The sequence below is a fragment of the Rhizophagus irregularis genome, chromosome 32 (genome assembly GCF_026210795.1).
Source record: "Rhizophagus irregularis chromosome 32, complete sequence".
Lineage (NCBI taxonomy): Eukaryota > Fungi > Glomeromycota > Glomeromycetes > Glomerales > Glomeraceae > Rhizophagus > Rhizophagus irregularis.
Window position 1 is genome coordinate 476,608 of NC_089460.1, and position 27,442 is coordinate 504,049.

General features: G+C 29.1%; 9 protein-coding genes across 10 annotated transcripts; 7 read left to right on the top strand and 2 right to left on the bottom strand.

Moving 5' to 3' along the window:
• Positions 1-347: 347 nt before the first annotated feature.
• OCT59_022897 (uncharacterized protein) lies at positions 348-1,806 on the top strand (the record flags this gene model as incomplete). The annotated part of the gene is made up of 7 exons (XM_025321616.2): positions 348-679; positions 744-887; positions 969-1,041; positions 1,123-1,170; positions 1,262-1,376; positions 1,448-1,553; positions 1,713-1,806. 7 exons carry the CDS (start codon positions 348-350, stop codon positions 1,804-1,806), a joined length of 912 nt encoding a protein of 303 aa, XP_025168414.2.
• Positions 1,807-5,913: 4,107 nt separating this feature from the next.
• OCT59_022898 (60S ribosomal protein eL22) lies at positions 5,914-6,954 on the top strand. The gene is made up of 4 exons (XM_025321615.2): positions 5,914-6,018; positions 6,114-6,221; positions 6,294-6,500; positions 6,578-6,954. The coding sequence occupies exons 1-4, from the start codon at positions 6,004-6,006 to the stop codon at positions 6,638-6,640; spliced, it is 393 nt and encodes a 130-aa protein (XP_025168412.1). The 5' UTR covers positions 5,914-6,003; the 3' UTR covers positions 6,641-6,954.
• A 153-nt stretch (positions 6,955-7,107) lies between these two features.
• On the top strand, positions 7,108-9,234 carry OCT59_022899 (the record flags this gene model as incomplete). 2 transcript variants are annotated; one of them, XM_025328047.1, is made up of 10 exons in its annotated part: positions 7,108-7,218; positions 7,294-7,338; positions 7,397-7,510; positions 7,572-7,656; positions 7,723-7,863; positions 7,969-8,161; positions 8,222-8,404; positions 8,476-8,593; positions 8,670-8,756; positions 8,824-9,234. In XM_025328047.1, the coding sequence occupies 10 exons, from the start codon at positions 7,108-7,110 to the stop codon at positions 9,232-9,234; spliced, it is 1,488 nt and encodes a 495-aa protein (XP_025168411.1). The 2 variants fall into 2 exon arrangements, with proteins under 2 accessions (XP_025168411.1, XP_066006467.1); XM_066150432.1 differs by lacking the exons at positions 7,969-8,161; positions 8,222-8,404; positions 8,476-8,593; positions 8,670-8,756; positions 8,824-9,234 and adding an exon at positions 7,933-7,964.
• Positions 9,235-9,338: 104 nt separating this feature from the next.
• OCT59_022900 (uncharacterized protein) lies at positions 9,339-12,593 on the bottom strand. The gene is made up of 5 exons (XM_025323328.2): positions 12,179-12,593; positions 11,605-12,109; positions 10,761-11,540; positions 9,576-10,686; positions 9,339-9,497 (listed from the first exon to the last, which is right to left on the bottom strand). Exons 1-5 carry the CDS (start codon positions 12,546-12,548, stop codon positions 9,423-9,425), a joined length of 2,841 nt encoding a protein of 946 aa, XP_025168410.2. The 5' UTR covers positions 12,549-12,593; the 3' UTR covers positions 9,339-9,422.
• A 781-nt stretch (positions 12,594-13,374) lies between these two features.
• Positions 13,375-15,284, top strand: OCT59_022901 (uncharacterized protein; the record flags this gene model as incomplete). The annotated part of the gene is made up of 9 exons (XM_066150433.1): positions 13,375-13,377; positions 13,448-13,509; positions 13,590-13,762; positions 13,945-14,107; positions 14,175-14,305; positions 14,378-14,460; positions 14,524-14,565; positions 14,639-14,693; positions 14,769-15,284. The coding sequence occupies 9 exons, from the start codon at positions 13,375-13,377 to the stop codon at positions 14,837-14,839; spliced, it is 783 nt and encodes a 260-aa protein (XP_066006468.1). The 3' UTR covers positions 14,840-15,284.
• A 66-nt stretch (positions 15,285-15,350) lies between these two features.
• OCT59_022902 (uncharacterized protein) lies at positions 15,351-18,740 on the top strand. The gene is made up of 13 exons (XM_066150434.1): positions 15,351-15,620; positions 16,240-16,341; positions 16,426-16,483; positions 16,633-16,720; positions 16,798-16,873; positions 17,016-17,046; positions 17,125-17,214; positions 17,288-17,392; positions 17,466-17,550; positions 17,627-17,702; positions 17,776-18,219; positions 18,377-18,408; positions 18,566-18,740. Exons 1-11 carry the CDS (start codon positions 15,471-15,473, stop codon positions 18,214-18,216), a joined length of 1,302 nt encoding a protein of 433 aa, XP_066006469.1. The 5' UTR covers positions 15,351-15,470; the 3' UTR covers positions 18,217-18,219; positions 18,377-18,408; positions 18,566-18,740.
• A 252-nt stretch (positions 18,741-18,992) lies between these two features.
• OCT59_022903 (uncharacterized protein) lies at positions 18,993-20,595 on the bottom strand (the record flags this gene model as incomplete). Its single annotated transcript, XM_025321613.2, has 7 exons — positions 18,993-19,154; positions 19,222-19,293; positions 19,368-19,405; positions 19,472-19,628; positions 19,711-19,910; positions 19,992-20,147; positions 20,289-20,595. 7 exons carry the CDS (start codon positions 20,593-20,595, stop codon positions 18,993-18,995), a joined length of 1,092 nt encoding a protein of 363 aa, XP_025168407.1.
• Positions 20,596-20,712: 117 nt separating this feature from the next.
• On the top strand, positions 20,713-21,396 carry OCT59_022904 (uncharacterized protein). Its single transcript, XM_025321612.2, has 4 exons — positions 20,713-20,892; positions 20,962-21,051; positions 21,141-21,184; positions 21,260-21,396. The coding sequence occupies exons 1-4, from the start codon at positions 20,751-20,753 to the stop codon at positions 21,290-21,292; spliced, it is 309 nt and encodes a 102-aa protein (XP_025168406.2). The 5' UTR covers positions 20,713-20,750; the 3' UTR covers positions 21,293-21,396.
• A 523-nt stretch (positions 21,397-21,919) lies between these two features.
• OCT59_022905 (uncharacterized protein) lies at positions 21,920-22,727 on the top strand. Its single transcript, XM_066150435.1, has one exon. The coding sequence runs from the start codon at positions 21,959-21,961 to the stop codon at positions 22,232-22,234; it is 276 nt and encodes a 91-aa protein (XP_066006470.1). The 5' UTR covers positions 21,920-21,958; the 3' UTR covers positions 22,235-22,727.
• The last annotated feature ends 4,715 nt before the right edge of the window (positions 22,728-27,442 follow it).

Consider the following 27,442-nt stretch of genomic DNA (forward strand, 5'->3'; position numbering starts at 1 on the left):
TGTGAAGAATGACATCGTTAAAGATACCATTAAACTTTATTCGAGTTTTACGAAATGTAAGATAATTTCTTTTTGGTTTAATTGCTACTGATGAAAAAATTTTTTTTTTTCAGGATCAGCGAGCTGCGCCAGCCATACTGGAAACACGTTACCGTTATTTACATAAACATATGAACTTCATTTATTGGGATTCATTACTGTAATAAAATTCAAACTAATTCATACTAAATTATTGTTGTGAAAAGATTTTGATCTACCAGAAATTTCCCCGATTTAATCAAGCAAAAATAAGCAAACAAATCAAAGAATTTTCCGAATTGCTTTCGTTCACTTTTCCATTTTTCATTATGTTTCAATTTTCATTCCTGTATTCTTCTCGTCGTTCTGTTCCTACATTTTTCAAATCATATAGTGCAAGCCACAAAAGCAGTTTTAAATTCAATCATCCATTAAAATCTTCTTCTAAACCTTTTTCTACTGGTTCCCATTTTACTTCAACCAGTAAAGAATTGCCGGAAAAAGAATTACGTGTAAAGGCTATTTTTTTAGCTTTTATTCCTATATTAACCTTTGGTTTGGGTACTTGGCAAGTTGCACGTTTGCGTTGGAAAGTTAAATTAATCGAAGATTATGATGATCGATTATCTAAACCACCAATTAATTTACCCAAAAGAATAAAGTAAAGTGTTTTTATATTGAAATCCAAAATACACTTAAACAACAACTAAAGTTGTTTTTTTTAGGTTAGATGTTTTGAAAGATTATTTATATAGACGCGTTAAAACTTCAGGAAAATTCCTTCATGATCAAGAACTTTATTTAGGCCCGAGAACATTTAAAAATAAACTGGGTTATTACGTTATTACGCCGCTTGAACGTGAAAACGGGTGGATATTTATTCTCTACTAAGATTACGTATAAATAAAATTATATGACCCATACATACCTTTAATTTTATTTCTTAATAGTACTACAATTTTAGTTAAAAGAGGATGGATTCCGAGAGAAAAAATTGATCCATCAACGAGACCAGTTGGACAAGTATATTTGAGTTTTTCTTGATTCTTTTTAATTGGATATCATTTCAGGTTATATATTTAGTCAATTTAAGAAAATTATTAGATCCAGGGCAAAGTATCCGTTGAAGGATTGTTAAAAGGTTCAGAAAAGGTAAAATAAAATAAACTCTACAACATTTTAAAAAAATATAAATAAGTTTTTTTTTTATTATAATTATTAAATAAATAAAAATACATAATAGAAAACGTGGTTCGTCCCAGAAAATAATCCAGAAAAAAACCAATGGTACTGGTTAGATGTTGATACTATGGCTCAAATAACGGGATCTCAGCCGATACTAGTAGAACAAAATTTGGGTACGATTCGAATATTTTCCAATTGTTAGATAAAATTCATTCTTTTTCTGATTAATGATTTGTAATTAAAGAAGGATCCCCCTTCATAATAAATCAAATGATTCAAGACGGTATCCCAGTTGGAAAAATTCCTAGTGTGGAATTAAGTAATACGCACTTACAATACGCAATCACATGGTATAATATTTCTTCTATAATATTTATCCAGCTAAGATAATGCATACACTTTTTTTTGGCAAATGTTCAATTTGCTATTTTCTTTTTTTCTCTGTTTTCTCTTTCTTTTTTTTTTCTTTTTTTATAGAGTAAAATTAACTTAAGATTCTTTCTATTCAGGTATACGCTATCCGCAGCCACAAGTATTATGCTATATATCCTCTTAAAAAAACCTCCAGCCGGACAAGTTAAACGCCAAGTAATAAAAAGATAAAAAAGAAAACACGAATATACAAAATCATAGAATTTGCTTTTTCAATTGAGTATGTGAATAGCATACACATACCTACATAATCGTGCATTTCTTTTCCGGATCGTTATCGTTATCGATATCGTCTTTCCGGTAATTTGATGATCTACGGGAAATTGACCATTAGTTTATTGTAATTTTTTTTTAAATTAATAATCATTATTTACCTATCCATCGTCATACTTCTGTTCCCTGAAGATGGAGCTGACGGAAGTCGAGGATCTGATCTTTTTAACTGTAATAAAAAAAATTCTTAGATATATTAAACTTATTTAATACCATTTTATTTAATGTACTTACTCTTTCATCAATTACTGTTTGACCATACGGATCAAACGCTATTTTGGGAATAATAATACAGTTAAATTTAAAAAATGTAGAAGATATCTATTTATATAATAAAAGTATACAAACGTGTTTGGATCGAAGTCGCATTTTTTTTAGTCTCCACTTTTACTGCACATTTAGATGAAGTATCAACAGAAATCGTTGACGTAACACTAGTTGAAAGTCTAGATGTCACAGTAGGTGGCAATTCTGTGTGATCCATAGTGTCAAATTCTACTCCATTCGTTCCTAAAAAAAATTTTGGAATAAATTGCCTTGTTTATATAACATAGAATTTCTTTGAAGTTATAATCAAAATACCAGCTTTTTCAGAAATATCATCTAGAGATAGAAGATTGTTAGTACATTTTTGAAATTAAAATAGTAATGACAAATTAACAATAATTAATAATTTTATTTTACCTGATTTCATCAATTTAGCCTTTTTATTTTTCTTCCTCGGTTTTTTTGGAGCACTTCCTTGGCTAGTTTGCACTACTTTACAGAAGGATTTTATACAATTATTTTTTTTTTCAAAAATTTAATACTTACTGAAATATAAAACATTCAATTCGTTATAGCAACGATACCTTGTTTTGCTTTGTTGTTATGGGTGATCGTTGTAGTATGTTCATCATTACGAGATGATTCAGTCATTACGGGTTCCGCTTGTTCCACACCGTCTTCTTCATCCATATCATTCATCCGACGTTTTTTTGAACTTTTAGAAACTTCAACTATTTCACGTCCTTTTCCTTTAAAGTTACTTTTCCTTACAGGCTCCATTTCATGTTCTTTTCTCTCAGAGCTACTCATGAGTTCATTTTCCTTAGTTTTCGTAGTCCTTTGTTCCACAGGAGTAAATAAAATTTCAGTAGGAGATTGTTGTATATTTGATTGTGGTGTATCTGAAGTTGATTTATTTAAATAATTAATAGACTTGGGGACTGGTAATGAAAACGAGAGAGACGATGTAATTTTGAAAGCTTTTTTCTTCAAGTCTTCATCTAGAACAATAGGCTAAAGGAATAATAATTTAAGCATTTTAAGTGTATAATATTAAAGGAAAATATGTGTATATTCAATAATAAAATAAAACCTCGTCTAGACAGTTCCCAAATAATATCGATGTTTTTGATTTGTATTTAGAAATATCTTTAACATGCGGAGTCTCTAATAATGAATCATCCCTTTCTAATTTATTATCTAAACAAATAGCAATGCATTTTTTGAATAGTGGAGCGAAAAACAAACGAAATTATTTAATAGCATACTATTCCTATTTGTACCTATAGATTCATTCGAATCCACTTCCATATCCTCAGTAATTGTATTATTTTCTGCGGATTTAGATTGAACAAGCGACGTTGAAGGCATTGTTGCATCGCTTTTTGTATCTTTAATTAATCTCGACAATTCAAGAATATTCATTCTAACGAGCGAAGGAACACCGGTTTTGAAACAAGCAGAAATTTCTTTAGGATCATCCGGCATTTTTTCAGACATCGCAATGAGCATTTCATTTGGTAACACATAACTAAAAAAGATAGGTAGATAAATTTAGACTACTGTGAGGTGAAAAGTGTATTGTATTCATGTTACTCACCCAGTGCTCTCATCTTCCTCTCTTGCAATTCGATCTCGCCAAGCATGAAGAGCTTTGAAAACTGCAAACTATAAAATAAATAAATAAATTATAATTTTTAACTAAAAATAACTAAAGGTTTAAAATATATATATACAAACTTACTTGTTGATAATCGAACGATGTTTTCCATTTTGCTTGCAATCTCATATAACCACCAGGTCCTTCACCATCTTCATCATAAACAATTTTTTTATATGTTTTCAGTGAAGTCTCAGCAGATCGTTCAAGCGTTACTCTCAAAAGATTTTCGGACTTGGCAATTAGCTCATTTCTCATTCTGTCGCATATATACAGTAAATAGTGTGTATCCGAGCGAGCATAATATAACATTTCCGATGGGATAGGCCTAGTTAAACCAAATTTTTAATAAAGCATTTTATAAAAGATATAACAATCTCACATAACAAAGTTCTTTATCATACCTTATCCTCCAATCCGCCAATTGATATTTTTTATCTGCTTCAACTTCACAATAATGTTTCAGAAGATACGCTAATGATTTTTGAGGAAGTTCTATTTTAAATGAAAGAAAAATAGTTAATAAAGATCAAATATACAATATCTGCTTAAAAATATTTACCCAAAAGAGTGGCAGCATGAAACGTGTCAAATAAGTTGACAATATAAACACCAAAATCCTTTTGTAGCCAAATAATATCGAATTCGGCACCATGAAATACCTAAATAATATTGCAAACCGGAAAAGAAATTTTAGATAAAAATTTTTTTTACTAATATAATTATTCGTCTACGAAAATTACCTTTACGATATTTGGGTTAGTAAAGTACTGATTCAATATTTGTAAAGAATTTCTTAAAGCTAATGCATCCACGATAAAATCATCATCTCTTGTACTTATTTGTAATAAACAAGTAAACCCTTGATATGAACGATAATCGTGGTGCTAAAACAAAACAGAAAATCCGTGTTAGCAAAACAATTAATAAAAGAAAATTTATCGAAAGAAATTTCTCTACCTCTAAATCGATCGCAATCTCGTTATTATTCTCCAATTTTTCGCACATTGCCTTTAAATCTTCCAAAGTTTCCACCCAAATATGAGATGAGTCCATGATAGGACTATATGGTATTGGTTCCTTATCCTCAAGCATGAAAGCTGGATAAATGATATTTTTAATCTCATACTCATAAGGGTGTGGATAGCTAGAATAAACGCATACGATTTAGTAATAGAATAAAATTTTGTAATATCACTTTATTATATTAGTATGCTTACAATAATATATCTTTATTTTCCCTAACATTTATTTCCCATGGAACTAATGCATTCGGTTTCTCAACAAGCTTTGGAATAAAGGGCGCAGAGGAATTGTCAACTTTATCCTTAAACTTCAATTGAGGACGACCAATAGCATTACCATATAGAAATCGAAAGTCTCTTGACTAAATCATCGATGATTAGTTAATCGAATATTTCTTAAATGGAACTAACGATTACACTTACGTTCGAGATTTCTGCAATAACTGGTTTTGATTTATTTACTGTAGCCGAGATTTTTTTACTTCGACCACTGAATTCATCCAACGAAACGTTCTAAACAGCAATGTAAAATGAAAATAACTAATTAAACCTAAAACGTTAATAAATAAAGTAAAGAACTAATACTTACGACTCCGTCAATAAGGGAATCAACTAAAGAGACAAAGTCTTTACTCCAAGAATCAACATCTTCAGCTTCGGTAATTTCACAAAATCCTTCAGAGCCGGGTAAATCAGCATTAGAGATCATTTGATTGATTTTTGGTAAAATTCTTCCTGAAAGTTGATCCATTTTGCGTGCCGCCGTTGAATCAATCATTCGATAAAACGGTACTTCTTTGGAGGGCAATTCATTATTGCGTTTTGCGCTTATATTTAATAATGCCCTGTAAAGAAGTTTTTGGTAACGTTCAAAAGTAGTGGAATCAATTTTTTCAGGAATCGCGAACTCTGAACTGGCCATTTATTGCTGTTTATAGTGGAGGAAAAAAAAAAGCAGTTAATTGCTGGAATTGCATTGGTTACTAATAAATCCCGAGATGTGTGATTTAATACAGCCAATCATAATGGTTCGTTGAAACTATTTTTGTGATCAAAGATTAAATTTTTTTTGTTCTCCCTCCAAAAAGGTCTCGATTTTACGAGGTTCAGTTTAATTTCTTGAGTACTAATAACTTCATATCGATGCCAAATAAAATTGTAAGTAAAAGTTTTAATTCAAATGAAATAAGAATCTTTAAACTATAATAATTATTAAACAAATTATTTTTCTATAAAAAAAAAAATGTTGATAGACAAAAGGTGGTTCGGCGAAAACCAGCAAAAAAGTGCCACAGAAGCAAAAATATATTATTGATGCTTCAGGTCCTTCCCGTGACAAAATTTTTGACTCTGCAGCTTTTGTATGTATTTTAATAATTCGCATCAATTTTAAATGTTTTATAGTTTAATTTTGATTTAACTTTCATATCAAGGAAAAATTTCTTCACGATAAAGTAAAAATTAATGGTCGTCCGGGTCAATTAGGAGATATCGTTACCATATCTCGTAGCGATGATCATAAAATTACAATTACCACTAGTACTCATGTTTTTTCTAAGCGTTATATGAAATATCTCACCAAGAAATTTATGAAACAACACCGCATTCGAGATTGGTTACGCGTAGTTGCTACAGATCCGGTAAGTCGTCATGTTTGAAATCTCTTTTTTATAACCTTTTTTTTTATTAATTATTTTAATTGTTATATGCAATATAGCAATCTTATGAAATAAGATACTTTAACATTAGCAATGAGGCTGAAGAAGAAGAGGAAGAATAAATAAATAATTAGATTTTTTTTTTTCCAAAAATGATTATTTTAAAGTTAACTAAATTAAATTGAGAATAATTCCATTTTTCTCTTCATTAATATACAATATAATTAATACCAAAAACAAAAAAATGTCAGGAGATTTTTCATTTCATTTGATGTTTATTCTTAGTTCGAAGTTTTCTAAATGCGACCATCCAAGAATGCGATAAAATTGATGTAATTAGAGTCTCTTGGTAGATTGTAATGCTACAATGACGCTTAACTGGTTATAAGATATCAATTAAGGTTTATAAATCTTCTCCAGTATCATCGTCATCGAATAATTTTTTTTTATGTAAGTGAACCTCACACAATAGCGAAATTTTATGTCTAAGATCCATCACGTGATACTATACGTCAATACGTTTGTGTTGATCTAAAAAATTTAGCTGATAATCTCCTTTTACGAAGTTTTCCAGGGTTTACTTTTCAATATGCAATGTTTAGCTTATCTTTCAAAAAGTTTTTCAAATTTGACCAAAGCTTCGCTATGTAAACCAACATTAAAGGGCTCCATATTTTCCGCCTATCGATGTTCGAAGCATGTTAGTCTCAGTTTAGAGTTTTGGAATTATTTTATGCTAATTTAAAATAAACCGTACTTCTCAAATTTCTAATAGATGTCAAGTTTGAACCTTCAAACTGTATCAGGAGATCCACCGCAGGTAACCTTCTAGTTTGCTCAATTACAATGATTATCGTTAATCCTTTAAGCTTTAATAGGCAGATGTCCTTCATAAGAGAAAATTTGGAAGTCGTGTTTTCATATTAAATCGCCCTAATGTTCTAAACGCACTGGACCTGAGCATGATTAGAAATATGACACCACAATTGCAGGTAAATTATTTGAATTTGTAACATCATAATATCACAATTAATTGACATTGATTCAATATAGGCTTGGAATGAATCTGATTTATGTAAAGTCATTATTCTTAAAGCCAATGGGAAAAAGGCGTTTTGTGCTGGTGGTGATGTAAAACGTAAGTATGTACATTTTTATTTTTTACTTTTCATAAAATTAAATGAACCCTTAATTTTTAATACAGGAGTTGTAGAATTAGCAAATAGGAAGAAGAATGGTGAAGTTGGTGTCAGGCCTCTTCGATTTTTTGAAGAAGAATTTCAGCTTAATCACCTCATCGCTACGTTAGATAAACCATTTGTTGCTTTTATGGATGGCATTACCAGTATGTCTTATTTGCTATGAAATTAACATGAAAATTGTGATTTAAGTTCTAATACTAAAACATTCACAGATTTTTTATTTCTTTTATTTGATCACAATTAACAAGTGGGAGGTGGTGTTGGTTTATCAGTTCATGCACCATTTCGCATTGCTACTGAAAATACAATATTTGCCATGCCAGAGGTAAACATTGGTTATTTTCCTGATGTTGGCGGATCCTTCTTTTTATCAAGAATGGATGGAGAAGTTGGAACTTATCTAGCATTGACTGGTTCAAGGCTACGTGGCGTAGATGTCTTGTATGTATTGTTGGTTTTTAAATTATACTAGAAAATTATAATTCTCATGAATTCTTTTAGCTTATCTGGAATTGCGACACATTATGTTCCTTCACAACGGTTATCATATTTGGAAGATCGTTTGAGTGAATTAGAAAGTGATGATCATGAGGTGATAAATGCAGCCATAGAAGATTTTGTATCAGAACCCCAACAAAATCATGTCTATTCCCTTGGTGGTGACATTAGAAAAGCAATTGATCGGTATGGGAATCTTCATGATTTTTTTTAGTTACAATAAACATTATAAGTGACAAAATAATTTTTAAATTTAGATGCTTTAAAGGTAATACACTTGAGAGTATTATCGATGCGTTGACCAAAGAAGAAAATGAAAAGTGGTCGAAGGAAGTAATAAATACTATGTTGAAAATGTCACCTACAAGTTTAAAAGTAGGTTTCTTGGGCTATTTTTATTTAGCCATTATTCTTTGATCTGGAATTTAAATTTTAACGTTACCCATAATAGGTTACTTTACGTGAATTACGAAAGGGAAAACAAATAGTCATAACTGATTGCTTTAAGATGGAATATAAACTAGTTCAAAAATTTTTGGTAAGTTCAACTTTATATGTAAGTCAAGACATTACAAACAATATGATTAAACTTTTATAATAAACAGGAAAAGTCAGATTTCATTGAAGGGGTAACGGCGCTACTTGTTGATAAAAGAGAACCAAAATGGAATCCTTCAAAATTAGATGATATTTCTGATGATGAAATAGAGAAATTTTATTTTGAAGGTTCAGAAAAACATCAGTTAAATTTATTAAATATACGGTCTTTTGAAAATTATCCGTATTCTAGGTTTGCATTACCAACTGAAGAAGAAATTCAAAAAGTTGTTACAGGTGAAACACCGGATGCAGGATCGGTGAGTATGACTCAACAAGAGGTCGTTGATTTTTTTCTTAAAGATCGAAAGGCCAAAATAGGAGTTCGAGAAAAAGTATTGGAAGTTTTAAATAGAAAAACTACTCAGATTGATGGTCAAGAAGGGTTGAAATGGGTTAATGACATTAAAATAAAATAATTCATACATAGATTAATAAATATGATATTATTGAAATAAGGTGATTTTTTCAATGACAACAGCATAATAATTATATTATAAATTTGTTATCAATAAAAAATTATGTTTAAAAATAATTATTTACTATAAATTATGAATAATCGGTTTTATTTTTACGCAAGGTTTTTTTTAATATAATGATTGTCGTTTTATAAATTAGCTGGACCTTTACGTCCTTCAATATCTCTTTGTCTTCTTACGAGATAATTTAGTTTTTCCATAACCTACAAATAAACAAGCAAGCGTATTAATATTATTATTATATAATTTTATAAATTCTTATATTTCATTATTTCTCATACTTCTTCTAATTTCCGTTTTCTCTCTTGCAATTCTAAATGTTTCCTGATGTGAGGATTTTCTTTTGCGAAAGTTAATATTTGTTTCCTGTCCAAATCATAAACAAGTCGGTTGTCTACTTCTCTAGGGAACTGAAAGAAGAATTCATTTAATAATTCAACCTGAATAAACATTACGGCGGTATAGGTGAGTTTTTCGGCAACCATATTTAGAAATGCTTCTGGACAATATTGTTTACTCTCGGGTGATTTACATTGCCGTGACTTTAGGGCTGCTAAACGATATTTAAGTATCATTGAACGATCACGAAGAAATATAGCTTCGCGAGCCCTTTCAAGTACTTTAGGATTAAAATGAAGACGAGTATGTTCTACATCACCCTCTTCCGTTACATCATTTACAGAAGATATCAATGCGGCAAGTGGTATAGTATGAGTACTAGCTTCACTGTTGGCTTCGCCTATATCTTTAATCCGAGCCTGAACACGTTTAGCTTCTTCTTTTTCAGCATCCAATACGTATTTAATAGCAGCTCTAAGCTTCTTTTTCCCAATGGTATTCCTAATATGCCGTAAAGCTTTATCACAGCTTTCCAATTCTTTTTCTAAGAGTATTATTGATCGTTTAACTCCGTCAGCCCACTCTTGTTCACTGCACTCAACTTCATATTTATAAGGCTTAACACAATTTTCAACTTGATCAGCAGTTGTATGAAATTTGTTTCGCAAAATTTCATTACTGAAATTTAACACTTTACTACTGGTGTCAGGATGGTTATTTAATGGCTCCATTGAAGCCAATTTTTCCATATTAGCCATTAGCACATCCACGACTAGCTGAGTACTCGTTCGACCTATACCACTCTTAGTAAGTGCAGCCGAACTCATATCAAGTTTATATTGCCAATAAAGATCATCCGCAGATGCTTTTGTTAAATCGACAATTTTACTATCTGTCCAATATAATTCAGCACAGAGATCTAATACTCTTTGTTCCAGCATAGTTCTAACCTCATGCCTAACTTGTGGTTTTCCAAATGAATGAGCAAAGTCTTTAAAATTATGTTTTATAGAATCTATTGTCTCCGCAACATATGATTCAGCGGTAATCCGCCTAAGTTGAGAAATATAAAAGAATGATAAGTCAATTTATAAGATTAAATAAATTCAATTTTGTAACTCACTAACCTATCATTATATTGTACTTTAAATTGGTATCGGGCTTCTTCCAATTCTAATTGGACAGCTCCAACAATTGAAAATAATGACTTAGCCATACTTTCTTCCAACACTTCCATGAGCTTTCTGCGCAAAGTTCCTGTACCAACTTGAATACCACGCTGACTGTACACATAGTTACTACGAAAGAATTGCTCTTCATGGCGCATCAAAGCCGAAGTAATGTTTTTTTGATTGTTCCTATTTGTTGGAGGTTTACAGACCACACCAATATAACCCAAATGCAGAGGATAATCGGTATTGCGTAATATAGCAGAACCAATTTCAGGTTCTACCAAGTCCATTTTAGTTATAACTCCAATTGTTCGTAAACCCAATGGATCCACTTTCCGACTAGCTTTTAATGCTTCAGAATTTGCCAAATCAACATCAGCAGCGCAGACCGCTAATATAATATTTGGTTCTCTAATATACTGTTCACATAATTCAACAATTTTATCCTTTAATGTTTCAGGTTGATTTTTATTCGTAACTTGAATATAGCCTGGCAAATCAATAAGCGTTAAATCAGGTACATTTGGAGAATAAATACGTAGCTCAATAGATTTATTGGAAACACATTCAGACTCTGATACAGCAAGATTTAAGTCACGTAATGTTTGTTGTATATGAGAAAAATCATGGATTTTCCCTAAACCAAGCTGAGGAAATTCACCGTATTCCTCCTTAGATTTTGGTGTGTGAATCAATGTTAATTCAATAGGCCTTCGTGTTACCATATTCGATCCCCTATGTAAATGTGAATTATTAGGAATAAATAATAAAGGATGATATTAATTAACCTGTTCCTTACTTTGGTAAGAATTCATGTCCGACAATTGCTTCTAATACGGAGCTTTTGCCAGAACTCTGGCTGCCTATGACTACAATGCTTGGTAGCCTCAATGCCTCATTATGATCAATGCTCATCAGAATATTGCGCACCTCTATCAATTTTTTAGTTAAAAGCATAAATTGATTATCTTGCGCAGGGATACTTTTATCAGATGCATTCCTAACATCTTCATCTTCTTGTTCGTTCATACTAAATAAAGTAGCTGCTCCTACTGTAGCAGCAGCAGCAGTAGCACCAGTTCCACCTCCTGAAGAATCAGAAGAATTATTGTTTTCATCTTCCTTTTTAATGAATCTAGGTCTATCAGATTCCATCTGTATCGAACTTGATGTTACAGATGGGCCTGATTTAGAAGAAAAAATATTTGCTAAAAATTCCGGAACATGTATTTCTACACTTCCTACAGCCGATTTAATTCCATTAGTGATGGAAGAAAGTAAATCCGAACTTTTACTTGCCATATCTAATTATTTCAATAACAAATAAATATTTATTTAAATAATTCGCGTCTTTATAACATGAAATGTCTTACCATTAAGTTTGTAATTAGCGTATGCCAAACCTCCAACTCCCACTGTTACACCCGCGGCAGGAATCCTCAATGCATGCAGAACGAATCTTGAAACTGAAATAATTGAAATCGTTCTAGTTTGAGAACCCACCACTATTAAATATTGATTTTGGGCATTATAAAAAGTAGGCCGGTGATGACCGTAACTTAGAAGTGAGGTAACATTTGACGAGGGATTTATAATGCGATGCAACTGTCGCCTTTGCAAGTTAGTTGGAAAGCTACCAAAGCGAATTGCCGAGGATCGGTAAGATCTAGAAGAATTTGGCGTTATAATAGTACTTAAGATACGTGGACTATTAACCACTCGTCTTAAAATCTGGGAAACCATGAAATTGTTTGAACTAAGGAAAGGAAATGGTTAAAAGGACGAACGCGAAATAAAATGAAAATTTTTTTTTCAGTCGTTAATCTGGGCCTGTAGCCTAATTTGGATAAGATTTCTTATTACCATATATGGTAAATCTTCATTTCTTGATATACAGTATATCTTTGTGCGCTATTTAACAGCGCGCGTAAGTTCTTCCGCATTCTAGTTTCCAGTTACATCAATTACATTATTTTAATATGGTTATGCAATTTCAACCCGATCCTTCAAATTTCCAAATTGATAAAATCCATGAGAATTATACGCGTATACTTTGGTTTTAAAAGTATTTGAATAAAATTCTTAGAAATTTTCCAGAGAACAAGAAGCCACCACAAAGAAAAAGAACATTATTATGATCTTGACCATAAATGATTGATGAAAGTAATCGATGTCTTATGGCCAATGATTCTCTATTGATGTGAAATAACGTAGTTTTATTTTAAAATACTAGAGCAATGTCGAAATTATCTCATCAGGTTGTAGAGGTTGTAGAATTGAAATCGGAATAAAGGGTTAATGGTATACTGTAGTGGACAGTGTGTAAATAATCCATCCTTATTTTAAGTTATTTAATAATAATGTTTATTATTTTATAAAATTTATACAATAAAAGATAATTATGTATCGTGTAATTTGGAATTGATCGGACATGGTTACATCAATTGAGTCAACATAAAATGTTGAATCATGTGATTTTTATAAATTCCCATTTCACTCTGCTCTTACGATAAAACAAAAAAAAACAATCTTGAATATATAGAGTTTTTTTCGCTTAATAAAAAAAAAAATGGTAAGGTTTAATATTTGTTGAAATTATCAATTTTCCAGCTTCCTAAAGTTTAACATTTATCTTACTACAGAATTCGTTAAAATCCACCCAAAAAGAAAAGGTCAGACAATTTATGGCATTTACAAGCGCCAGGTAATGTTGTATTGAAACTATATGTTTGATCAATATTCTTTTTTTTTGTTCATTCGATCCTAAATAACTTTTTGTTTCAGTGAAAGAGTTTCCATCCGAAAACTTAAAGAATGCAACTGGAACGTCGAGGTAGCAGTAGACGCTTTTTTCAATGACCAATCTAGTGGTGGTAACGCTTGGAGAGCTTTCAATACAACTAACTCAGCAGGTGTTGACACTTATAAACTTAATCAAATCTTTTCTAAATATAAAGGTGTGTTACTATTTCTTTTATTAACGTGTAACTCATTGTCAAATAATCATCACACTAAAAAGGATTGATCTATTAGAGATTCATTAATTCTTCGTAAAGATTTGCTCCTTCTTTAAAATGGATCGTATTTTCGTTCAATGATATAAATTTTTAATTGGTTCGACTTTCTTTTGTATGAATAGATAAAGATGAAGATGCTATTCTAGTTGATGGAATATTAGAATATTGTAACGATCTTGGCGTTGCTCCCGAAGATGTTGTAATGTTAGTTTTATCTTGGAATCTCGAGGCAGAGAAAATTGAGTTTAAGCGTCAAGGTTTTATTAACGGATGGACTAAATTAAGGTAAATGATGATCATTTGAGAACCCCATTTATATATTTAACTATATATATATTTTTTTATTCTTTAGATGCGACTCTATTGAAAAAATGCGTGCAGCTATACCTCGACTTCGACAATCATTGAAGGATGATAATACATTCAAGGAAATTTATCAATTTACGTTTAAATTTGGATTAAGCGAAAATCAAAAATCTTTGAGTGGGTGTTTCCATATTTTTTTTTGTGTATATATATATATATGATTTAATCTTTGTAATTGTATTTTTTAAGGTCTCGATGTGGCGATAGAATATTGGCGGATGTTGTTGAGTGATCGTTGGCCTCATCTTGATATATGGATAGAATTTGTTAAGGTGGGAATAAATCATTCAATCTTTGCGTATTTAAATTTATATAATTAACGTTCCATTAATCAGGAAAAACATGGCAAGTCGATTTCTAAGGATACTTGGAACTTGGTACAAATAATATTATTGATTTTAGTTATAATCTGCAAAATCTGTTATTAATTTATCAATCTTTCCTTTTTAGTTACTCGAATTTATCAAACAAATCAATCCTGAGCTTTCAAATTATGATTCTGAAGGTTTGTTTTAACTTTCTCTAAGGGTTGTATTTTAGTCTACGATTTTCTTATACAACATATTTTCTTTCTTCCTAGGTGCTTGGCCGGTCCTTATCGATGAATTTGTAGATTATGGTAGAGAAAAATTAGGATTGCCTGCGCCCTAAGAAGAGTATTAATTTTTAATACACGAATGTGCTTAAGTTCAATATTTCGTTCACACTTTCGTTGATTGGATGTAGAAATAGTATTGTATTATACGAGTAACAAATGCTCGCGATTAAATATTTACTTAACATATTTTTATCCAAATACTTTATCATCTTTTTATATAATTTTACAAATAGATAGCTCGTTTATTAGGTTATTTTGGAGTATTACGCTCCAAGTTAAACTACTTATTAGATTGTTTAAGATGATAATTGTAAATTATTCTGCGCATTTAAATTTTCGGAGTACAACATTCTTTTAAAAAAAAGAATCTTGGTTTAAAAAACAATTCATTTTGTGTTACTGCGGTCTTTCAATATAAAATGTACATTATAAATAATGATTAGTCACAAAGCCATGTGGACTTTAGTTTATCTGGGGCAACATGAAATTGGAATTTTAGAATTTAAAAATCAAGAACCAATCAAAACAATTTCCGCAAGCACTTTTCTAATTTTTTTTTTTTTGAAACATAATTTTTTAAATTGGATAACGTTAGTTTTTTTATTTCATAAATTCTTGCTTACGACCCAGAGATCTTTTTTAACGTTTGCCTTTAAGTTATAAATAAAATTTGATAAGAACGGTATGAATATAACAAACATGGGCACCACTGATGAAGGATGCAAAAGTCTCTACGTGGGTAACCTTGATCCGAGGGTAACTGATAACATGCTTCATGAGATCTTTGGCGTAGCAGGATCAGTAAACAATACGAAAATTATTCCTGATAAAAATGTGAGTTGACTTATCATCACGACAGGCCAGTACGAATATAAGGATAGAGGGGGTTTTTGCTGAAGCTTAATCTTGATCAGATTGGCAAAATTGCTTTTTTCTTGAAACGAGGGCTTTTGAAGCAAGTTCTTAATTGGAATAACCTAATGGCTGACCTGAGCTGGACACTCGAGTTGCGCATTTGACGCAGCTCAAAGGTTGGATTTCCTTTATCTTCCCTTAATATTTGTATTTCTTTCTTTAATTGTTTCTTTTTTTTATTATTACTATTACTTCAATTCTCCTCTTCCTCTAGTTTTTTTTTTCATTATCTATTTTATTCTATTACATTTTAAATATTATATTATATTTTTTTTATTCTTTTTTCTTTTTTCTTTTTCTCTTTGTTAAATATCTACCTAACGTTTTGATCAAAGTTATATATGTACTTTTTTGCAGCTTTAGTTTTTGTGTGGGGCGACAGAGTGTAAAATACAAGACAGAGTACCGAGTTGGCTCGTATGCTGATCTCTTAATCTTAAAATTTAGAAATGTGGACGCCTTGCTTATTTAAACATTTCCATTGAATTATGATAACTGACAAAAAAATTTTAATTTTTTCGTTTTCTTTTATCGTCAGTATCAACATGGAGGTTTAAACTACGGATTTGTTGAATTTAATGACCATCGTTCTGCTGAACAGGCTCTTTCGACTCTTAACGGTCGAAAAATATACAACATGGTATTTGAATTTAATTTTATTCTTTTGCCTATATTCAATTAAACTTACTTCTCATGATTTTCCACTTTGTTTAAATTTTATTAGGAAATCAAAGTGAATTGGGCTTTCCAAGGACAACAAGGTCATAAAGAAGATACATCAAGTAAGTATTATCACTATTTATTTCCTATTGAGTGCTAATCGTGTTACGTTGCTGAACCCGTTTGTTTTTCCTTCATTTTCTTTTTATTTTTCTCTTTATTATTTCATTTTTTTTTATTATTCGCGCTTTATTATTTATAATAAACTAAGATCATTACCACATCTTTGTTGGTGATTTGAGTCCTGAAGTTAACGATGAAGTGCTTGCCAAAGCTTTTAGTGCATTTGGAAGCATGTCGTAAGTAATTAAAATTACATCAAATCCTAATTATTTTATAATAATATTTATGTAAAACTTGTGACGCTTTTTCTCAGAGATGCTCGTGTCATGTGGGACGTTAACTCCGGCAAATCCCGAGGATATGGATTTGTAGCTTTCCGTGATAAAACCGTAAGTCTTGGAGATGACCACCGTTAATGGATTGTCGATTGTAGCGGTTAAGATACTTTTTGACGAAAATGATTGCGAATTTAAATGAAATTTCTTTTTTATGCATAAATTTAAATACTTATAATTTTATCCTATTTTATAGGACGCTGAACAAGCTATCGCAACAATGAATGGTGTGTGGGGATATCTCGTAATTTATTTAGTTTATATCAGAAGGCAAGTATTAATCTTATTGTACCTTTTTCATACAGGCGAATGGCTTGGAAGTCGTGCAATCCGATGCAACTGGGCCAACCAAAAAGGTCAACCGGGTCCTGGGAGTACAACATCAGAACGACAAGGTAGCATATCGTAATTTTGTTAATTAATATTTTTGTCAATTGTTAATATTGGAGCATTCGTACGAATTAGCAGGAAACTCTACGCAAGCGCCACAATTATCGTACGAAATCGTTGTTGCGCAAACTCCTCACTACAATAGTACAGTATACGTTGGTAATTTAACGCCTTCTACTACACGTAAGTTTTTAAGCAAATTATTTGGTTTATTATGAATTTAAATTGATCTAATTTTTTTTTCGCTTTACTTTAGAGGAACATTTGATGCCATATTTCCAGCAATTCGGATATATTATTGAGGTTCGCATGCAAGCAGATCGTGGCTTCGCATTCGTAAAGTAGGCTATTGCTTTTTTTTATATGTTAATATCTTTTGAAAGTTTCACTTTAAATAACTTTATATCTATATTTTAGACTAGATACACACGAAAACGCGGCCAGTGCAATTGTAAATCTCCAAAATACAAATATCAACGGTAGAATCATTAAGGTAACATTAATGTTAAAACAAGAGTATTTAATTCATAATTAATACATAAAATTAATCCAGTTTCATAATTTAGTGCTCCTGGGGAAAAGATAGAGCTCCGGAACAGTCAACTGCTGCTACCTATCATACTTATAACGTGCCAGGTACAGCTTACAATTATAGTCCATATGGGTATTATGGCAATCACGCAGCTCATCATTATGCAACACCAGAAACTGGTTATGATCTTCCACCTGGTATGTCTGCTCCACCACAATCTCTAGCATCTATTGATGGAGCAACTGCTGCAGCAGTAGCTGCAGGTCAACATGCCACTGCCGGTTGGGAGCAATATTACAATAATGGAACTTATGATGCATACGGACAATATTATTACGGTTATGGTACTCAAGCCGCCGGCACAGGAGCTCCTGGCGCTCCGGGAATGGCGACACCAACTTCCCCACACACGGTTCCTGGCGGCCATCCGCCTTCGGTAGGACCATCAGGTGGAAGTGCTTATAATAGTAATTAAAAGGTAAACTTATTGAGAAAAAAATAAGTTATGTAGAATCAATGATAAGAATTTAATTATTGAGTCTTATGAGCAAAATTTTCTCCCTATTTGTTAATCCTTTTATTTCTTTCTCTTTTTTCTCTTTTGCAATATAATATATATTCCTCATTCACAAAAGAAACGCTTTCGATAAATAGCATATATGTTATAGTTAAGCCAAATCTTTTTTTTATTAAATAAGTTTGCAATGTTTTTTTTTTAATTTTATAGTTTCACCAAGTTATTAATTTTTATTGACCTTATTTTTTTGATTATTATTTATATTTACCTTTGCAAATAATGAACTATTCAATCATACATAACACAGATAATACATTTTTATATATTATCAGTTTTTATTATTTTCAAACACCTTTTAACAAAAAAAAAATTATATATATATATATATATATATACACATATATGTATTATTTCTTACATACTAGTTAACTTGTTTTACTTTCAATTAAAAGTCAAAAAAAAAATAAGGATGAATCACTTAATTTTTTTTTGTTTCGAGCCATTTATTTTTTTCGTTTTTGATATGAAATAGAAATAAAAATCTTTAGCCTGATCAAATTGGTATTTACGAAAGTATTCCACGATAAATTTTTTACTTCAAATAATTTTTCATAAATTACTTTCAACACAATTGATTTTGAATGTGGAAAAAAGAAATAAGTAAAATTACAGTAATAAGCTAAAATAAATAAATATATTGTTTGTTAATATCGTATAAGTTCAAAAAATAATTATCAAGTTACTAAATAGCGCATAATATCAGATAAAGAAACAATTCCTTGTAATCTGTTTTCAGAATCTACAACTATCAAACGATGTACTTGAGCTTTTTTAATTAAATCGAATATTGAGTGAAGTGTATCACTTAATGTACAAGTATGAACTCCAGGAAAATCCTATAAAAAATGGTAACATAAATAATTAAGAAAAGAAGAAGAAATTAAAGTTTAAATTTAAAGATACCTCGGATCGACGTAATAATGCTTTGACAACTGGAAGATCCATCTCACGGTATGACCCAGTTCGGATCAAAGTCTATTAATTAAAACATTAAACCAAGTCAGATATAGTAAGAACATTTACGTAAAATAATTTATTTAATTATTTACCATTACATCAACTGAATCATATACATTTAATACCTTATCTAATAAAAAAATCAAATGCATTAGTTAAAAATTAAATAAAATTTTAAAAATTTTATTTTGATTACCATCTTCGTCAATTATAGGAACTGATGATATTCGACGTTCAACAAGAAGATTTACAATTTCAATAACAGGTGTAGACATTCGTGCAGTAGCAATATTTTCATAAACACCAATCTTAATCTCCGATAGTGGTTTTTTTAACGTTTTAATATCTATACACTAAAATATAAAAATATAATCATAAAAAACGCGTGAATGTCATGTATCATATGGTAACTTATAAAACAAACTTAAAACTTACATTCATTGCAATAAATTTCAATATTCTGTATTGAGTTAATACGGATACAATCATTTCTTGACCGGTTTCAGAATCTACATCAACTAATGGTAATCGGTGTGCACGTGCTTCTACTAATAATTTACATGCTTCATATAATGATTTGAGAGGATGTATTGACAATAGTTGTGGTGGTGGTGCCCCGACGCGACTTTCAACATCTAATTAATAAAATTTTATCATAAATTTCATTAAATTTCACGCGTTATTTTTTTTATTATTATTATTATAATTACAGTTACCTCTTAATTGTTGAATTTGAAATTGTTCAATTTCTTCCATAGCAGCGGAATAAGAAGAATGTTTATAATATTGTATTAAATTTATAAAATCTGATACAGTTAACATTCCAGCAAATTTTTGATTTGTTGAATCCCATAACGGTGCCGATACGACTCCTAATTATTAAAAAATTTCATTTTTATGGTATCAATTGAAAATAACTATTTTATTTTTTATTCATTATAAAGAAAATGAAACTTAGAACAAGTCCATTTTTAGTGTTATCAACAAAAAAGAAAGAAACAAACTAGAAATACCATTTTGCATTAAAGCAGCAAGAGCTTTTTTAACAAGTAAACTTGTATCCAAAACAATTACTCTATAACTAACAGGTAATACATCATAAGAAGAATGTTGCTTTAAAAAATTACAAACAAGTCTCTTTGAAGTATTGTTCGTTCCACTATTTGAGTCTAAACTACTTGTTCGTGGTTTATCGTTTGTTGAAAAAATATTTTGCGTAATGCTTTGAAATTGTGTAAAATTTATTCCTGAATATGACGCTGGTCCATCATAATCTCTTGGTGTTAAGTTTGGTGTATTAAGATAATTTTTTTCATTCATGGGAGAAGTAGAAATTGGTAATGAAAATTATAAAGTTACAAAATTAACAGATTTTCCCGCAGATTTTTCACATGGTATGTGTGTATACATATATAACAGAAAACGTCATTTTTTTTTCCCCGATCTAATTTCGATTTAGATTCTTACAAAAAATTATGTCTCAAAAAAATTCCAGCACAACTACAAAAGAAACTAGTATTATTCCTATTGTTCATGCTGAAGCTCCAGTTGAAGAACCTGAGAATACTGAGGAAACACCCGAAGAACCCGAAGATCCAAAACCAAAGATTGTAGAAGGTAATTCAAAATTTAAAATGAAAAATAAATGAAAAAATTCAACCAAGTTAATTACTTAAATTCAATTAGAATGTGGTGAAACTTCTGCTTGCAAACCCTTAAAACATCACCTTGAAGAATGCACTCGTCGTGTTGAAGAAAGCGGAACTGGCGAAAATTGTAAGTTTTATTTATTTTTACTTATTCACTAAATAATAATGATAAATTCACTTTATATACTTTATATTTTATTCAATTAAATAAAATAGGCGCCGAAGAATTTTTACATTTTATGCATTGTGTAGACCATTGCGTAAGTTCAATGACCTTCGTTTATTTAAAAACTTCAAATTTTGTCTTCTAATCTTTCTTTTTTTATAATAAATAGGCTGCGCCAAAAATTTTTGCGGTATTAAAATAATATAAAATACTGAATTAAAAAAGAAATTTGCTTATTTCGATTATTTTAACTAATTTAACAAAAATAAAAAATTATTTTTTTTGAAAATATTTTGACGATGTAAACCTTTGCTTGTTCATTAGTGCTGAACCGACATTAATTTCATAGAATTAAAATTAAACCAAGATCTGCAAACCAAAATGAGATTCGAAATTATTGTTACACGCTTTTTTCTCATTTTACATTGTTGAGGTATTTACTGTATTTACTTCAAAGAGATATCATAATGCAATAAATATATTTAACAAAGAAATAACAAACAACGTTTCACCAATTAAAACGTAGTTTCAAAACAAATGACTTATGAGAATGTCGCGCCATATTTATTTGATCTTAAATTATCTTGTGGTAAATTGTTTAAATTGGAAATAATGTTATTAAATACATTCACATTCTCAATAAACCAAATTGACTTATAAATTATAAATCAATTTTTTAATTTAATTTTTTGAGGGGGATACAAATAATTAAAATATTAGTAATGTTAATAAATTTTGATTGAAAGTTAAATGTTTATAAATTAATTGGTCGCGCCTGTAAAATTCTATTTAAATGTTGCAATTTTTCCTGAATCATAAAATAAAATTCGAAGAAAACAAAAAAAAATCAAAAAAAAATTATCTCGCTATGATCCAAATTCACAATTTACCTCTTCCCGTAGTACCTCATGACTTCGTCGCTAAAGGTAAAACCAAAAAGAAAGAAAAGAAACCTAGTACATTTGATGTATATAGACTTGCGTGTACTAGGACAATGCAATTTTTTAGCATTGATGTTCAGAATCCCGCAGTATTTATTAGTAAATCTTTCTATAAAGATGATGAACATATTAAAAGAAGTTGTCAATTAATTGCGATCGAAGCGTACAACATAATGAAATCGGATCATTCACTTGAAATTTGATGACGGACATCAGAATCAACTTTTTTTTGTATACTACTAAAAAGATTTGAATAATAGAAATATATATATATACGGTATACGGTATATTAAAGATATTGCCTTTTTTCTTCCAAGAAAACTATGAAAATAACATGCTTAATATTGGTTTTAAAATTACGAATATAAATGTATGCTATTTAAATTATGACACATATGAATTTAGGTTATGTTTAGTTAGCTTATATACCTATGATAGTTAGTTGTCACTTTAGATGTTATGGCGCAGTAAATCGATTAATACCAATCAAATTATCAAATTAGGATACATCATATCAAATAACAAAAATTAAAAAATTAAAGGCTAGGATTTAACTTCAAATAAGAACAAATAATATAAATAATTGAGAAAAACAAATTAATTGTTATAGTAATCAGTTATTTCTAGTAAAATATAATTATCAATATTAATAAAAAATTTATTATAATTATTGCATAAATAACTTATTTAATAGTAAATCAAAAGCAATATATCATATCGGCTGATCAGAAAAGCCTCCCATAATTTTATATGCTAAATGACAATAAGTAACCCATCAGTTATATAATGAACCCATCAACTGAGCTTAAATATTAATTGGCTTGATTTTTCCAATCAGCCGATATGTTATATTTAATTAAAATATAATAAAAGAGATATAAAAATTTTCTAAAAAAAAGCAAATTTTGCATATACTATTTTAACAAAATTTTATTGATTATTTAATTAATAATATAATAAAATTCTGATTAGTAAATTAAAATTATTTTTTTAAAAAACAAAAAACCCTTTAGATAGTTTCTTAAAAGTATTATTAAATCAATAAATCCTATAAAAACTATAATCAAATTAAAAGTATATCAAAATTTGCAAAAGAAATTTTAGATTTCATAAAAAAAAAATTTTAAAGCATAAAATTTTAAATTATTTTGATAAGTAATTATAATATAATATAATATATTAGTATTTACTTATTAAATATTACCTATTTAAATTTAACTATTTTAAACTAAAATTAGTAATTTTTTAGCTATCTATATAAAGCTAAAAAATAAGATTTCCAGTCATTTATAAACTTAGCTAATTACTAGTATAAAGATCATGAGTTTATGACATTTAGTATGATAGGAAATTATATTTTAATTTTTAAAAAAAATATTAAACTACTAAAGTATTAAACTATAATAAATATAATATCAAATAGCTAGTAATATTTTATAATTTATTTTTTTTTTGGAAAATCGCAGATAAAAATAAAAAGCTTTAATTTAAAAATTGAATTTATTGTAAAAAAAAAAATTCTCATAATTTTAATATATAAAATTAAGTTTTACTAGTTCTTTACATGAGTCAGCTTAAGTGAGCTATAGTCTGGTTTAACTCAATTTGAAGATCTGCATCAAGTTAAGCCTGAAATAAACTAAATTACAAAAAATCTTAATTCAGCTCAGTTTAAGCCAAGTTGAACCATAAAAATCCTGGTTTAAGCTAAGCTAAGTTCAAGCTAACTTAAGTTAGCTTGAATTTTATCATAAAAAAATGTTTTCATAACATTTTTCTTTAAATTATTTTTTTAATTTAATGTAAAAATAATGTTTTGCAACATTTTTCTTTAAATTATTTTTTTAATTTAATGTAAAAATAATGTTTTGCAACATTTTTACATTAAATTATTAAAAAAATGTTGCAAAATATTATTTTTTAATTAAATTAATGTAGTGGAATACTTACTTGATATAATATAATATTATATTATATGGTGGAAGTGTTGAATACTTTACTTCAAATATTTAATATAATTTAAATTATATTATATTGGCGGTACCAAATACTACCATATAATATAATATTATATTATAGCGTATTCCACTTACCCTAGATTATAATATCACCATATAATCTAAATATCACTATATAATCTAAATATCACTATATAATCTAAATACCACTATATAATTTAAATACCACTATATAATCTAAATACCACTCTATAATATAACTACCACTATATAATCTAAATAATATAATTTGAATACCAAATAATATAATCTAAATATCATCATATAATCTATTTATTTTTGTGTATTGGATATCTATTTTATATTCTAGCTATCCCTTTAACTTTTTCTGCTATTCATTATTTTACTATCATATAATCTAACTACCACTCACTATTTAATTTAATTCCCACCATATAATCTAAATATCATGTTTTTCTTCTTATTTTAGAATCTTTTGCATACCAATTATTATATACTTAAATTATACTTAAATGATATTTAATTTTTGCCTATTTCAGTATATTTTAAGTATAAAATAAAATTTTAAGTTTATTTTAAGTATATTTTAGCAAAAATATTTTTTATAGGGAAAGAACTAAGACGACGGTAAAATATTGAAGTTTAATTTTTTATCTGTAAATTATTTGATCATCTAAATTATATTATTAATTGGTGTAACTTGGCGTAACTATATGCAAATCTTATGATCAACTATGCCAAAACTACAGAAAAACCTATTATAAAGGTTTTGGCATGTTTCAGCAGTTTCACAATTTTGACAGGTTTCGCAGTTTTGGCATTTGGCGTTTTGGCACTATATAAAAGGTTTCACCTTTCGGCATTAGGCCAACAGGTTTCGGCAAGCAACTTTAAATGTGCAAGTAGTAAAAATGGAGAAAGGGCAAATTTTGGTGGATTTGAAGATATATCCAATTGGTTTAAAATGCGAGATCCAGAAGAGCATCGGCATAATGCCATATTCTAGAAACATAAACTAACTAAAGAAGATAGGAAATAGCACGTCAGGGCTACCCATGTAAGGTGGTCTGAAATGCTTAGATTACCCTATCATAATCCAATCAGGCATCTGATCATAAATTCGATGCATTGCTTATTTCTGGAAATTGCCTATTGGATCGTTAAAAAAATATGGATTGATGGTGGGAAACTTACTAAATCTCATCTAGAAATAATGGAATCTCATGCAAAACAAATTAAAATCCCAGCTGATTTAGGAAGAATTCCTTCTAAAATATCAACTGGAGAGGGATTCTCTGGATTTACAGCCGATCAATGGAGGTCATTTATATTAATTTATACGACTCTATTGATATGAGATTTATTAGACAATCCTGATCAGAAGATTTTGGCTAATTTTGTTAGGGCATGTTACTTGCTGGTATCATGCATTATTGATGAAAACAAATTAACTGAAGCACATAGTAACTGATTATTAAAGGTTGCTCAGTTAATTGAAAACATTTATGGACCAGAAATGATTACACCAAATATTCATCTGTCTCTTCACATTTCAGAATACTGTTGGAACTATGGTTCTTTATATTCATTTTGGTGTTATTCATTTGAACGAATGAAATGGACTATTAGGTAAATAATTAAGAACTAGATGGGATCATATTGATTAAATATATACTAATTTCATTTTATTATTAAGGATCATTTCCAAATTCTCACCGCCAAATTGAACCAGAATTATTGAGGATTATTATGCAAAATTGGCGGTTGGATGACCTAATATCCAATCAATTAAATAATTTAAAATTAGTTGAAGGATTAAAATTGGTAAAATCCCGACCAACAACAGGAAGTTTATCAGCATATGATAATTTTGAATGTGATGAATTGTACTGATTTAGATTAATTTATAGCCTTGAAGTTAAAGATACAATAACTGGTAGTGAACAGTTTCCTAGAGAGATGATGACACCAAGAAAACATGATGTGATTCTGCCAAATGATATATATAACCTTTTGGTAGATTATTACAATAATGTATATGATTTAGAATTTGTTACTATAGCTGATTCAATAGAAAGCAGATTACAATAATTCAGACGTCCAATTGTTGTTCGGCCAATCATTAATCAGTATGGACGTATTTGAATTAGTACTGAAATTTTTGGATCAGCAAATACGCCTCATTTTTATAAAAATTCATTTATTCTTGTAAAATTTGTTCAAGATAATAATGTAGCTGATGTGTTTCCTGGACAAGTGCAGTATTACCTTGAATATGAAGTCAATCTTCCAAGTGGTAAACAACTCCATAAATTAGCCTTTGTTAAATGGTATTTACCAGCACCTAACTATCAAAAAAGGTTTTATTGTCAGATTGAAATGATATTAATATTTGTAATATAGAGCTTTGGAAAAATAAGTTTTATGAAATTGGCAGGGATAGTATTATACCAATTCATCATATTTATAGCCGATTTATACCTAGTAAATTTATAGTAGGTCAAAGGAATCCTGTTACATTTATGGCTGTAATTCCAATCAACAGGCATTTTCATTTATAATTTTTTATAATCACACTTTATTAATTATTAATTAATCGAATAATAAAAAAAATTATTTGAACCTTTTTATTTATTGAAAAATAATAATATAAAAATTACTATTTTAAATAATCAGAATTTAAATGCGAAATTTTTTGTAATTTAGCTTTGGGATTCAAATAAAATAAGGTCGTTTTTTCTTTTTTTTCTTTTTTTTTCACTTCTATTTTCCTTTCTTTTGTAACTTGTTCTTTTCTTTTTTAGGCGTAACTGTTTTCAGTTTTCATTTCAGCAGAAATTCAAAGTAAGTCTTTTTCATTCAGTTATTTTAGATTTATTTGCTGATTGCTTTAAGACAATATTAACCAGTTCTTTTTTTTCTTTTTTTATGGGTGGATATTTTAATTCTTCCTTTATTTTTTCACTTATTTTTTCCTTTTATTTATTTTCATGTCCCTTTGTTTCATTATTTTTATTTTTTTTTTGTTTATTTTCATTTTCGTTTCTTTTTATTTACCTGTTATTTCCTTTATCCCTTTTCATTTATTTTATTACTTTTCTTTATTCATTTTCATTTCCCTTTATCCTTTATTGTTTATCTATCTCTTTTTCGTCATCTTTCATTTTTTATCATCAAATTTCGTTACATTTCGCTTTTCATCATCACTTTTCATTGTATTTCACTTTTCATCATCAATTTTCGCATTTTTCATCATCACTTTTTGTTATATTTCATTTTTAATAACTAATTTTTGTTGCATTTTATTTTTCGTCATTACCTTTCGTTTTATTTTGCTTTTCATCATCACCTTTCGTTGTATTTTGCTTTTTATTATCATTTTTTGTTATATTTCATTTTTTATCATCACCTTTTGTTGTATTTCACTTTTTA